General features: G+C 31.2%; 1 protein-coding gene across 1 annotated transcript; it reads left to right on the top strand.

The window, feature by feature from the left end:
* Positions 1-3,257: 3,257 nt before the first annotated feature.
* On the top strand, positions 3,258-6,557 carry LOC107483991 (uncharacterized). Its single transcript, XM_016104600.3, has 3 exons — positions 3,258-5,263; positions 5,362-5,550; positions 6,222-6,557. The coding sequence occupies exons 1-3, from the start codon at positions 5,033-5,035 to the stop codon at positions 6,303-6,305; spliced, it is 504 nt and encodes a 167-aa protein (XP_015960086.1). The 5' UTR covers positions 3,258-5,032; the 3' UTR covers positions 6,306-6,557.
* The last annotated feature ends 7,902 nt before the right edge of the window (positions 6,558-14,459 follow it).

The raw sequence follows: 14,459 nt of genomic DNA, 5'->3' as shown, positions 1-14,459 counted from the left end.
CTATACAGGTGTGCCAGACATACCAATCCCCAACTAAATTGTATGATCTCAGCGAAATTACGAAGCAACGGCAAAAACTTCTAATGCACTGCTGCCCCAGACTTGTCTCCAAAGATAATGGTCCTAAATAATAACATTATGTGGCACTAGACGTACCTCTGAATGTGAATATCATCAACCAACACTAAATAATCTTTCAGTCCTTGAAACTACGTCAACTTTATAAAGTTTTCTCTATAGTCTGTCTTCCTAGGTGCAACACCAAACTGGTGCAAGCATTCGGCCTCTAAGGCCTCATAACTACTGAAGGTTAGCAGACCATTCATTGAAAGATCAAGAATTATCGACATGTCCTCCAACGTCACAACACACTCACCAACCAAAAAATAGAATGTGTGAGTTTCAGGACACCATCTCTCGATTAGAGCATTAACCAATGCCGATTGACATTGGATTATGCCAATCTAGAAAACCTGATAAAAACCAGTCTCTCGTAAATGCCCCTCCACGATTTGATTGTACAAATTCAACAGTTTTAAGTAGTTACATTGCAACATCCGTAAACCTTATAAAACGTAGCCATATAACACATTAAACATAGATAACCATATTCAATTAACAAATTAAGTTTAACAAAATCAAATTTTTATTATCACTAACCAATAAAACATAATCATATTAACAATTATATTATTAACTACTCAAAATATACTAAATCTATTTTACAAAAAATTCACATTTATATTTGTTAGCTTCTAATAATAATCAATAAACCTTAAATGAAACTAAAATATAAATCTAATTATTATTAGATACATTAAAACTATATTTTCTAATGTCAAAAATCTATTTATTTTGTAATAATAATTCTTATTTTTTATTATCTATTTATATAACCAGAATAATTTTAAAAAGTATTAAACACCTCAATTAAATTATTATTATTATAGATATAAATTTTATACCACCAAATTTATCATTAATCATAAATAATTCATTAAATTCCTAATTAAAATTTAGTATTACTAACATATTTCATTACCTAAATTACATTAATTTTTCTCGGTTTTCATTCTTCATGGTACTATAACAATAATAATAACGTACTTTAATTATCACCTCAAATAATTATTCTATCTAACCAATTTTAACATCTCCACTCCCAATATAATAAACAAACAAACATTCTTAACTAACTATTCTAATCTAATCTAACAACATACAGTAACACGTTATTAATCCTTAATTAATTCACTTCTAACAAATATTATATTTAAACTATTTTAAAGTTTTCTTTCCTTTTCACTTCTAACATATTTTTTTTATAATGATTCATTATTATTTTTATCAAATCAAAATATTTAATAATAAAAATTTATATAATTAAGATGATCAAGATAATTAACAATGTAAAGTTCTGGACGATTAACATCTTTTATTTTTCGTCTCATTGACATTGTTGAAGGACGGTTTTTAATGGTGGCAATTTTTTCCTCATATACGGATTTCTACCGCAACAATGAGAGAAGAGAAAAGAAGATGGAGTTGCGGGAGGGAGAAGAATGTTGAGTGAGGCATGAGTGAGAGTAAAAAGGGATGGTTGGGGTTGTTCACGGAGATACAAGCAGGGGCTTGGGGAGCACTGCATGGATGATGGGTGGTTTGCAATACACAAATAGGATGATTCAATTTGTGTACCTCCTATTTGTGCAATCGGATTGTCCAATTTGTTCCATGCAGCAATCACACCCTCGTCATTCACCATGCACTCCAAGAAACACACTATACACAACTCCTATCCCAATATCAAAATTAAAAGAGAAAATTTTACTATCGAGATGCTAAAATAACACTCTCTTTCTTTCTATTTGTAAAAGTAATACTCTCCTCCCTTATAACTTTTAAAAATTCTCTCTTTAATCTATTTAAAATTTTTTTGTGTTAACTACCATTAACTTTACCCATTTTTCAAAAATAATTAAATTATTTTTGCAAAAATATCTTTTAACAAAAATTTGATTTTTTTGTGATAAAATTTTGTTTACGAAAATGTGCTTTAACAAATTATCTTTCTATTGATTAAATTGCATTTTTTTTCAAAATACTTTTTTAAAAATTTTTTTAATGATTAAATTATTTTTTTCTAAGATACCCTTCAGTAATTTTTTTAATTATTGAAGAACTTGCTTTGTAAAGATGTGAAAGAATGAAATATTAATTTTTTAAATTTTAGATTTATCTATCTTGACTTATTTTTAAGTTTTGATAAAGTTGTTAATAATTTTCAATAGTTCTATGAAAACAAATTATTTATTAATATTAATTGTTATACATATTAACAGTGTTAAGATTTTTTATTTAACGTTAAAATAATAACATTGAAATAAAAAATTAATAGTAAAATACAAAAATAATTGTTAACAAAAATTTTGCCAAAATTATAATTTAATAATTAAAAAATTATTGAATGATATCTTAGAAAAGAAATAATTTAATCATTAAAAAAGTTTTTAAAATAATATTTTGATAAAAATACAACTTAATCGGTAACAAATAATTTATTAAAGGATATTTTGATAAATAAAATTTTTGTTAAAAGGTATTTTTGTAAAAAATAATTTATTTTTTTTAAAAATGGGTAAAATTAGTGTTAGTTAATACAAAAAATTTAAAATAGATTATTTTTTTTAAAAAAATCATAAGTAATAGAAAAGTATATTTTACAAAGAAAGAAGAAAAATGTCATTTTAATATCTTTTAGAAGAAAAGAGTGAAATTTTCTCAAATTAAAAAGGCTAAAAAAATCATCATCATTAACATAAGTTCTGCTAATCACAAATAATGTTCTAAAAATCAGATCGAACCGGTTGACCGGACCGGTTCAATTAGCGATTGGGTCAGATACGTAAAACCGTCGTTTAGAAAATCTGTGAAAAACCGTTGAATTGGACATCGGTTGGACCGAACCGGAACCCGCCCGGTTTAATGGAAGCTCCTTCGTTTCTTTCTCCCTTTCCCCCTTTCTTTCTTTCATTCAGAAAGAAATAAAATCACAACCTCAGCCGAAAATCGCTAGCACTGTAAGCCTACACCACCGCCGCAAGGAATGGCATACTGCCGCGTCCGTCGCACTCAAAGTTAAAGTTCGCCATCCGTCCGTCTATCTAGCTTCCCTCGTGATCCAAGTCTTCAACCCCTGTTCGCTGTCACCAATCGCGGCTGCTTCCTCCAGCTCGGCGTCCGTCGTCTTTGTCAGTTCCCTAAACCCGCCACCAGACAATACACTCACACAACACCAATACTCTGCTTCAAACTCTGCAACTTCTGATTTCTATTACAATAAGTAACTATTTGATTTGGTAGTGGTTTGGATTATTTCATAGACTGAATTAAAGTTACAATAGTTATGTTCTCTTCTCTATCACATTGATATTAAGCTTTGAATTCTCTTATTTTGTTTTAATTTCACCGCACTCAACATTTTTGATGAAATGCTTTAACCATGTTTCTGGTTGGTTTTATAATTTCTAACTTTTAGAAACTTAGTAAGTTGATTGCATGTGAAATTAGAATAATTGGATCTTAGTAATTAGGAAATTTTAGCTGCACAAATAGCATCTTTGCAGAAAACATATTAGCATGATGATTCCACTTGCATTAGTGTTCTTCTGTTAAATTTTAACCGTTATTGTGAATTTGTTAATTTGCTAATTGTTCTTGTGATGTTGTTCTGTTCTTCTTCTGTTACTTTTAATTTTTTTGTTTTTGTTGTGATTTTCTGTTCTTGATTTAAGCTGTGATTGAAGGTTCCTTGGTTTTGGTATTCTTCACTTTCCTGTAAGCTTAGCTTTTAATTCTTTGAGCATACACGGATCAAATCATTGTTTTCAGCAATGGTGATTTTTAGATTTTTTTGGGTTGCTTTGTTTTAAATGTTCCTGTTGTTGTTGTGTTTTTGCTGTGATTTAAATGTTCTTTTGATTCTTTTTTTTTTCCGAATGCCCAGTCAGTACTTGGTTGATTGGTTTTGCTCACTGAATGTATTTGATGATAAATTTTAAATTGATAACTCTATTACTTCTTTACTGTCTGTTTCTGTAGTTAAATTTTATTAAAGTTTCTTGAATTTGCACTGCCTATGTTATTGATTCACTGTTCCTTCATTGCTTTTTTTTTTGTTAGTCATTGTGATGAGCTTTGTTAAAATTGGGTTGAAAACTACTAATCTTTCTTCACTTTTCACTGTTCTAACTTCTGTTCTTATTAAAAGATTTGCAATTGGTGATCTTTTGATTTATTATATGCTTCATGTTTTCATTGTTCTGTTCTTATGAAGAAAAAATTTGCAATTAGTGATTGTATGATTCGTGTTTTGATTGTTTTGTTATATAAACAAAATTCTGTTTTCATTGTTTGGTTGCACTGTCTCTGTTCTTGATCTCCGCCGACTTGCTACCCCTCCTCTGTGTTGGATTCTTTTTGTGTCAGGCTTTGTTGTGTTTTTGTTTCAGCCTCTGTTGTGTTGTGTGTTTGTTTCGGGCTCTGTTGTGTGTTTATTGTGCAACACTATCATTTTCTGTTTCACTTTTTTGACTTAGCTACATTAAGACAATATTCTCTATCTTTAACTTGTGCATTGTAATTCAATCCAGCTATTTTTGAATGGAAGTATAATTATGTTAATTGTCAACAAATTTGCAGCAAGTTATTGCATATTTTGATGATTAATTACATTTAGTTGGTGATATTTTACGTAGGGTTTTAAATTTGAAAGATATTTAGGATGTTTGTTTATAATTTATTTATTATTTTATTATGGAACGGTTTTTCCGGTTGAATCACGATTAGACCGATTGGACCAATAAAACAATGAACCAGTGACTAAAACGGTTTGATGACCGATCTGGTTTTCAGAGCCTTGATCACAACAGTCACATCGTCACTGCAGCCTCTGCCTTTCGGTCAGACTTTGTCGTTGGTCATCCAAAAACACAAAATTGGCTGTACGTGGTTGTGATTGAGTAGATGAAGAATGAACATAATTAGGCAGAGATTGATGCACACGCTTCGGCACGATGGCCCAACAGAAACACTGAAGAAGAAGGCATTGGAATTGGAGAAGAAGAGGAAGACGAGGAAGCCCAAGAGCAAGGAACAGTTCATCGTCCAAGTTCCCGAAAACTTGTCGTACCTCGACACCGCCACCATGCCCATGGTTGTCGCCGCCGTTGGCATCGTAGTCTTTGCCAAGCTCCTCATGATGGTAACCATATATATGACCCCGTTGCACTAATCATGCCTGAAGATGGTTTTGCACATTACCTGTTTGATAAAATTACTGAGTGAATTATCGCTTGGTAGTATGATGAATCAAGGGCCCAGGAGTTGCTGGAGCGGAAGATCAAGCATGCTCCAGCTGGTCAGGGAAGTGTGAGAATGCTGAGCCGCGAGGAGTGGGACAAGGTTCGAGAACTCCGGCCTAGGACCCCGTTTGAGTCCAAGCTTGCCCGCCCTAATGTGAGAATCAGAACTGGAGAACCCTTGCGTCTTGTATGCAACTTACATTTTTATATAAACTTTTTACTTCTGATTCTGCTATCTTACAAGTACATGAGTTTAATTTGATGGAAGGATAATGCATTTTGCAAAGTATGCCAATCATATTCTTTGAAGTAGTGGCTGTGAGAAACCAGTGTATGCTTTTGTAGAATTGATTTAGTTAGAATTGATTTCGATGTAAAATGATTGAGGTTAAAAAAAAAAACTCACTTCTCCCCAAATTAACTCTATTGGCAGTGCATGCAAGAATTGATTTTGAGACTTGCAAACTTCTCAAAATAAATTCTAAGCCTCCCAATGGATCTCCAAACATGTTATATGCATGTTTACTGGTGTGCCAAGATCCATTATATCCTATATATTTGACCTGTAAAGTATATGCTTGCAAATGATACAAGGGAACCTATTATAAGAACAAGTATGTGCAATGAGAGATTGCTAGTCATTAGTTCCCATGATAAAGCAAGGCTGCCCATTTGGGATTTAACACTTACTGCCCTAGCTTAGGTTTAGATAATGTGTTAAAGGAATTTTGCCTTTTTACATGGGAGCATTTAGTCACTGTTTTGAATTTTAACTCAATGTTATGACTCTGCATTGGATTGTTTATTTCTGTGTTCAGCGGTGTTTATGGCTGATTTTTTCTCACATGGTGTGTGCAGGAGGACTTGAAGGATTGGACAATTGATGTTCTCATGGATGGTGTTACTAGAGCTGAAGAGTGTGGGAAACACGGTTCTTTATAACTTCTCCTGGGTTTTAAGCTTGTCTTCTAATTGCCCTTTCTTTTGTTCAATCTCCATTAGCCTGACACCGAGTTGATCCTTTAAATTTTATACTGTATTTCAGCCCCCTATGCCAAACACATTTGATATAAAGAGTGGTTTATGCTCTGTTGTGATGGCATAAAATTGTCGCAATTCATAATAACTACTTTAGTTATCTTCCTTTTTACCCAGGAAAATTGCATAGAATTGTTTGGTAAATATGAATTATTGAGGGGATTTTATGTTTCTATGTAATTATATATGTTTTCATATAAATAAGATATAATTATTCTACTTCTACATATGTTCTCATCTCATACTATGGAATATGAAACTAACCTGAAGTTGCTATAACTGTAAACATAACTGAGAAAGAGAGTTTTCCAATTGATGATTAATAGGGAAAGTTTATTATTATTGTATTGTTTACAGAGAGACCATGCTTATATATATGGGCTCATAGAGAGGAGACTTTCCTACTCAAGTAACTACTATAACTAACATAACTGCATTAACTGAATCTTTTCTTGAAAACGTTCAAAAGTTATTTGTGTAATAGGATTTGTAAGCACATATGCAATTTGAGAAGATGTCAAGTCAATTTCGAAGTGTTTGGATCTACTATGCAATACAGTGCTAGATTTTTAGACAGCAGGACAACACTCGGATTATCACAAAATTGATAGGGACAACCAAAGGTGTGAAGTGCAATTCACAAAACAACTTTTGGATCCCATGATTTCTGAATTGGTATCTGCTAAGCAGTCATATTTCGCTTCTATGGAGGATTTGCTTACTTTATCCTGCTTCTTGTTGGACCCTGAAATCAAATTTGAGCCAACAAAAACACAAAAGCCACTAGTAGATTTTCCATTATCCAAATAATTAGCTTAGTCAATGTCAGAAAAGGCAAGAATTCTAAAGTCAATAACAGAAGATAAAAGTAAACCATCAGACAAATGAACAGCCCACATAAATAGCACAAGTTGCTCTTTATAGTTGTCCAATGTTGCTGTAGCGGCTATCACAAGTTGCTCTTTATAGTTGTCCAATGTTGCTGTAGCGGCTATTGCATGAATTGACATACATGATTCATTGAATAAGCAATTTCAGGACGTGTAAGGTTAGCATATTGCAAGCCACCAGCAATAGATATAGGTAAGGTAAGTTTATCCAAAAACTTAAACCTTTGTGCAATAATTTTCTAAGAAGAGAACATTGGTGTAGTTACACTAAGATTTATCCATTCCAGTTTCAAGAGTAAATCAATCATCTTCTTAGTTTGAGAAATATGCAGTCCCATGTGAATCAATCATCTTTTTAGCTATTATTTTCATGTGAAAAAGTTTAATTTTTTAATAATAATTAATTTTAACATTCGTTATCTAAAATTCAAAAGAATTTAACGTGTATATTCTTACATTTGATTAGGTGTTAAGTTTGTTACACACAGAAAAATAATTAATTTTTATATTTACTATTTAAAAATATTTTTTTGTCTATATATATAAAAATAAAATTAGATATTAGCATAAAAAAATATATACTTATAGTTATAAAATTAACTTAAAATTAATTTTTAAAAAAAAATTAAATCTTGATACTAACTTTTAATCACAACATTAGTATTCTCTTTAAATTATATGTAATAAATATTTGAAGAAAAAAATTGAAAATATAGATTAGAAAGATAAGCAGTAAAATTTTAAAACAAAATAAAAAATAGGGTTGAGTACGATTTTGGTCCCTAATTAGAGGCCGAAAACTTTTTTCGTCCCCGGCCTTTTTTTGCCTTCAAAATCATCCTGAAGGTTTAACTTAGTTTTAAACCGTCATTTGGACCAAAATAGCCCTTCCCATTCTTCCCCAAAATCAAGCAGAAACAGAATCAGAACCAGAAGCAGAACTAGAAGCAACAATAATCATACAATGTAATAAACATTAAAAAAATGGATAATGGATCAATAAATCTGTATAATGAAACAATGTAATCAAGCTGAAGCAGGAGCACGAGCTGAAGCAGGAGCAGAACAACAACAACAACAACAATAATAACAACAATGAAACAATGTAATCAACAAGAAGCAGAAACAATCAGAAGCAACAATAATCAGAAATCAACAACATAATAAAAGCAGAAGCAGAAGAGGAAGAAGCAGAAGCAGAAGCAGAAGCAGAAGCCGGCGAGCCACCCGAACCACACTCCTTTCTCTTTTCTTCTTTCTCTCATCTTTTCTCTTCTCCTTTGTTCACGGTCCCCTGGCTGATCCGCTATCACAGCGCCGCCACCCTTTTCTTCTTCTTCTCTCTTTGCGCTACCCTAGCGCCACCGTTACAACGCGAAGCCCTCTTCTCCTCCCTCGACTCACCTCCAGTTCGCACCATCTTCTTTGAGCTCTACCATCACCGTCGACCTCTCTTCCACCCACCATCATAAAACCCCTTAAGCTTTCTCCTGCTCTTGCCTCGAACCAGAACCCACCGCCATTGAGCACCTCCGCTGAGCTCAAAGAAGCAGTGGCGAGATCCAGCGACCGAACGACGACGAGCAGCGGCGGCGGATTCCCTTCCCCTTTCCTTCCCCACCTTCCCTTCTCCCTCTTCGAACCCCTGAACCCCGCATGCGTGTGCGTGCGTGTGATTCCATTCCCCAGCACTTTAACCCGTTTTTCTTTTTTTGTATATATATTTTTTAATTAGGGATAATTTGGTAATAAATTAAGATTTTGGTAAAAATGACGATTTTAAAACTAACTTAAATCTTTGGGAGCATTTTGTTATATTTTATTTGAATTATGTTATGTTGTTAATTTTTTTTGTAGAACAAAAAGGTAGAGAAAAACAGAGAATGAGAAAAAGGAGAGAGAAAGATAACAAAGAATGAGAGATGGAGTTTGTTAATTTTAAAAGATTTTTTTTAATTGTAATGAAAAAATATCTAGTGACACATTTTGATTTGTCAAATTACTAATATAAATTATAAATTATATATAAAGTGGGAAGGATAGAGAGAAATAGAAAAAGGAGAAAAGTAGATAAGATAATATAGGAAGGGAGTTTATTAATTTTAGAAGGAAAATAAGAGAGTGTCATGTGACACATTTTGGTTATTAAATTAATTAGTAATATATAATATATAATATATAGTATAGTTATATTTTAATTTTAATTTTAATTTAATTTGAATACAATTAGAGAATATCATATTATATATTTGATTGTCAAATTTGTAATAAGTCATTAATAATGATATATAAGAAAGATAAAGTGATGAAGAAATAAAAAAAATAGAGAAAGAGATAGGGAGGAGAGGAGATCTCTTTAATTTTAAAAAAAAAATTTAATTTCAATTATAATAAAATAATAATATATAACACATTAATAAAATTAATAATATATAATAGATAATAGATATAACCTCAAAATCCTAAAAGACCTTCCTCAAAACTCTAAAAGACTAAAGTCTTTTAGAGAAAATTTCAGTCTTATCATTTCTGCAATCATAATATCATTTACGTATATAAGTATTTATATAAGAGGAAGCATGGTATTAAAATTATAACGTATTAGTAAATTCAATAAAATAATATATTTTATATATTTTATTCAGAATAATTTACATAAATAAATCATTTGAAAATTAAATTTATGCAAATAGAATTTTTTAAAACAGATTACATTCGTGTCCTAAATCAATTTTATGTAAATCGTTATACCCTACCACGGTTAGAATTTACATGTAATTATTGCAAATTATATTTAAATAGATATAATTATAATCTGCTACATTCTATTGTGGATTATGAATAAATAGCAATGCATGAACTGCTAGAGACTGTTGTAGTTTATGAAAAAATAATGAAGTATAATTCGCTAGAGACTATCGCAGATTACGTGTTGCATCATATAGAAACACTGTCTCTCAAAAAAATCAGAAAAGAATTAAGTGAATATGAGTCACCAATAACTTTGTTAAAATGAAATATGTATGTGACTTAATTCCAACGGCAGTCTTTCCATACGACGGCCTCTAGTGGATTATACTTCATTATTTGTTCAGCGTCTAGCGGTTTATGCATGACCATTTATTCATAATCCATGATAAAATGTAGCGGATTATGATTGTGTTTTTGAAAGTAATCTGCAATCGATTTCCATGACGAATTATATGTAAATTCTAAACCGTGGTAGGATGTAGCAATTTACGTAGAATTGGTTTAAGACAAATATAACTTATTTTAGAAAATTATATTTGTATAAATTTAATCTCAAAATAATTTATATATGTAAATTGTTTTTTATTCATAAATATATTTTAAATATATGTAACAAAATTATTAGAATAATTGATTTATATTATTTTATGTCATATTTTTTATTATATAAAATATAAAAATATAATTTATTATCACATCAATATTTAATAAAATAAATTAATTAAAAAATAAAAAATAAATCAATTTTACATTTTATCAGATCTTAAACCAAAATAATTATTTTATAAGGACTTAGATAACTACTTCTTTATTTGATAAACATTTATTAACATTTTTCTTATATAAAAACAAATTAATTAACATATATATTTAATTATACAAAATTTTAATTTTTTGACCCATTCTTTATCAAATTCCTCGATCAGTCCTGAGAGGAAGAAAGAAAATCGAACAAATAGAAAGTCAGATTTTGTGCCTGTTTCAGTATGTAAAGTGTTTTATGTAATTTGCCCACTGCATATTGTTAGAGCTAACAAAGTGAGGAGGTTGAAACATATAAACTTGTTTATACAATTGATCATTAAAAAATAATTTGTTAATGATATGGTTGTAATAATTCAGCCATATCCTATAATTTCGATAGATATTATAAGATCGATTACTAGTAAACGGTCGTCCAAATAAAAATGTCTCAATACATCATTATTTTTTATTAAAAGGAGAATATTTAAAATACAATCATAGGATACTCCATTCTATAAAAGGGCAGGGGAGATAAGGCACTTTTAGACATGAGTATAATTTGATAATCCATTCACTAACTTGAACGTCGGAGTGCCTTTTACAAATACCCACCCCTTTGTTTTGCTCAAGCCGAGGTATAACTCTACTAAAGGAGAAAGCTCAGAATCATCCATCGGAAGATGAGACATACCCCTGCTGATTTATAGTTCGACCATGCAAGAACAACTGGCGCCCACCGTGGTGCCTAAGAAATAAAACCATTTCTTCCTTTTTTCCTAGGCCACAAAATTTTCTTATCCACCTATAGTTGATTGATGAGCGGATATTTTATACGCTTTTTGGGGGTAATTTCATATAGATTTTAGCATGTTTTAATTAGTTTTTAATATAATTTTATTAGTTTTTAAACAAAAATCACATTTCTGGATTTTACTATGAGTTTGTGTATTTTTCTATGATTTCAGGTATTTTCTAGCTGAAATTGAGGGAGCTAAGCAAAAATCTGATTTAGGCTGAAAAAGGACTGCTGATGTTATTGGATTCTGACCTCCCTGCACTCGGAATAGATTTTTTGGAGCTACAAAAGTCCAATTGGCGCACTTTCAATTGGGTTGGAAAGTAGACATCCAGGTCTTTCCAGCAATATATAATAGTCCATACTTTGCGTGAAGATAGACGACGTAAACTGGCATTCAACACCAGTTCCATGTTGCAGTCTGGAGTCCAGCGCCAGAAACAGGTTATAAGTTGGAGTTGTTCAACTCCAGAAATAGCCCAGGCACGTGAGAAGCTTAAGTCTCAGCCCCAGCACACACCAAGTGGGCCCCAGAAGTGGATTTCTGCACCAATTATCTTAGTTTACTCATATTCTGTAAACCTAGGTTACTAGTTTAGTATTTAAACAACTTTTAGAGACTTATTTTGCACCTCATGACATTTTTAGATCTGAATTTTATACTCTTTGACGGCATGAGTCTCTAAACTCCATTGTTGGGGGTGAGGAGCTCTGCAGCGTCTCGATGAATTAATGCAATTATTTTTGTTTATCCATTCAAACATGTGTGTTCCTATCTAAGATGTTCATTCGCGCTTAACTATGGAGAAGGTGGTGATCCGTGACACTTATCACCTTCCTCAATCCATGAACGTGTGTCTGACAACCACTTCCATTTTACATCAGATTGAATGAGTATCTCTTAGATTCCTTAACCAGAATCTTCGTGGTATAAGCTAGAATTGATGGATGCATTCATGAGAATCCGGAAAGTCTAAACCTTGTCTGTGGTATTCCGAGTAGGATTCTGGGATTGGATGACTGTGACGAGCTTCAAACTCATGAGTGTTAGGAGTGATGACAAACGCAAAAGAATCAATGGATTCTATTCCGACATGATCGAGAACCAACAGCTGATTAGCCATGCTGTGACAGAGCATTTGGACCATTTTCACTGAGAGGATGGGAAATAGCCATTGACAACGGTGACACCCTACATAGAGCTTGCCATGGAAGGAACTTTGCACTTTTGCATGAGTTGAATGTTATATTACAGGAATTCAGAAGACAAAGCATCTCCAAAACTCCAACATATTCTCCATTATTGGACAACAAGTAATTATTTCACGCTCTTTTATTTTTTTAGTAATTCAAACTGATAATTATAATTGATCTCCTGACTAAGAATAATAAAATAAACATAGCTTGCTTCAAACCAACAATCTCCGTGGGATTCGACCCTTACTCATGTAAGGTATTACTTGGACGACCCAATGCACTTGCTGGTTAGTTGTGCGGATTGCAAAAGTGTGATTGCAATTTCGTGCACCAAGTTTTTGGCGCCGTTGCCGGGGATTGTTTGAGTTTGAACAACTAAAGGTTTATTTTGTTGCTTAGATTAGGAATATAGTATTGATGCTATAGAGTCATTAAATTTGAGTCCTTTAATTTCTCTTCAAAAATTTTTCAAAAATATTATTTGTCCTTATTAATTTTTAATTTTTCGTGAATTAGTGTCTTGTTCTAAGTTTGGTGTCAATTGCATATTTTATATTTCCCTTTTAAATTTTCGAACTAGTGTTCTTTGTTTTTCCTTGATCTTCAAATTGTTCTTGTCAATTTTTCTTGTTTGATCTTTAGTTTGTCTTGTTCTGAGTCTTTTCTTATTTTTCTTGTGCTTTTTCAAAACATTAGTCTTCAAAAAATTTATTTTTATCTATAAAAATAATACATCTTTAAAACACGTTACATTTATAGCTCAGTTGGCTAGAGCGTTAGCTTATGTTCTTGGCAATTGGGTATCTCCTTTTTAAAATTCTTTTCAAAAATAATTTTTCTTTAATTAAATCTTGTGCTAAACTTTAAGTTTTGTGTTTTATTGTTAATATTTTTTATAATTTTCGAAAATTTTATTGAAGTTTTCTAAAAATTTTAAGTTTGGTGTTCTTTCTTTTGTTCTTGTGAATCTTCAAAGTGTTCTTGAGTCTTCTTTATGTTTTAATCTTAAAATTTTTAAGTTTGGTGTTCCTTGGTGTTTTCCCTCCAAAATTTTCGAAAACAAGGAGCATTAGATCTAAAAATTTTTAGTCTTGTACCTTTTGTGTGTTTTTCTCTTTCATCATAAAATTCAAAATTCAAAAAAATATCTTTTCTAACTATTTTTAAGCTAGTTTTTCGAAATTTTTTTATAAAAATTCAGATTTCAATTTCAAAATTTTTCAAATCTTATCCTTTTAAGATTTAAAATAATAATAATAATAATATTTTATTATCTTTTTCAAAAAAAATATCCTAACCACTTTCTCTCTCCTCAATTTTTTCGAAAATCTTCACAAAACATTTTCAAATTTTTTATTTTTATTTTTATTTCGTTTTTATTTTATCTTATTTTATTTTATTTTATTATTTCAAAAATAAATTTTTATATATAATAAAATAAATAATATTTACATCCATATCATCTCCCTTGCTCCATCATGGAACTAAGTGGAAATGAACAGTCCAGAAGGACTCTGGGGTCATATGCTAACCCCACTACTGCTTCATATGGGAGTAGTATCTGTATACCCTCTGAGTCAGTAGTTTTGAGTTGAATCCTCAGCTCATCATCATAGTGCAGCAAAGTTGCCAGTATTCTGGTCTTCCACAGGAAGAACCTATAGAGTTTCTGGCACAATT

The sequence above is a fragment of the Arachis duranensis genome, chromosome 4, assembly GCF_000817695.3.
Source record: "Arachis duranensis cultivar V14167 chromosome 4, aradu.V14167.gnm2.J7QH, whole genome shotgun sequence".
Lineage (NCBI taxonomy): Eukaryota > Viridiplantae > Streptophyta > Magnoliopsida > Fabales > Fabaceae > Arachis > Arachis duranensis.
Note: the sequence above shows the minus strand (reverse complement) of the source record. Positions and strands in the feature narration are given on the sequence as shown.

What these genes read in the sequence shown, in the direction of transcription:
- LOC107483991 (XM_016104600.3), top strand. Translation starts at nt 5,033, where the DNA reads ATGAACATAATTAGGCAGAGATTGATGCACACGCTTCGGCACGATGGC. An exon ending in TTGCCAAGCTCCTCATGATG is followed by an intron (nt 5,264 to 5,361) that starts GTAACCATATAT and finishes ATCGCTTGGTAG; the next exon opens with TATGATGAATCAAGGGCCCA. An exon ending in CTGGAGAACCCTTGCGTCTT is followed by an intron (nt 5,551 to 6,221) that starts GTATGCAACTTA and finishes TGGTGTGTGCAG; the next exon opens with GAGGACTTGAAGGATTGGAC.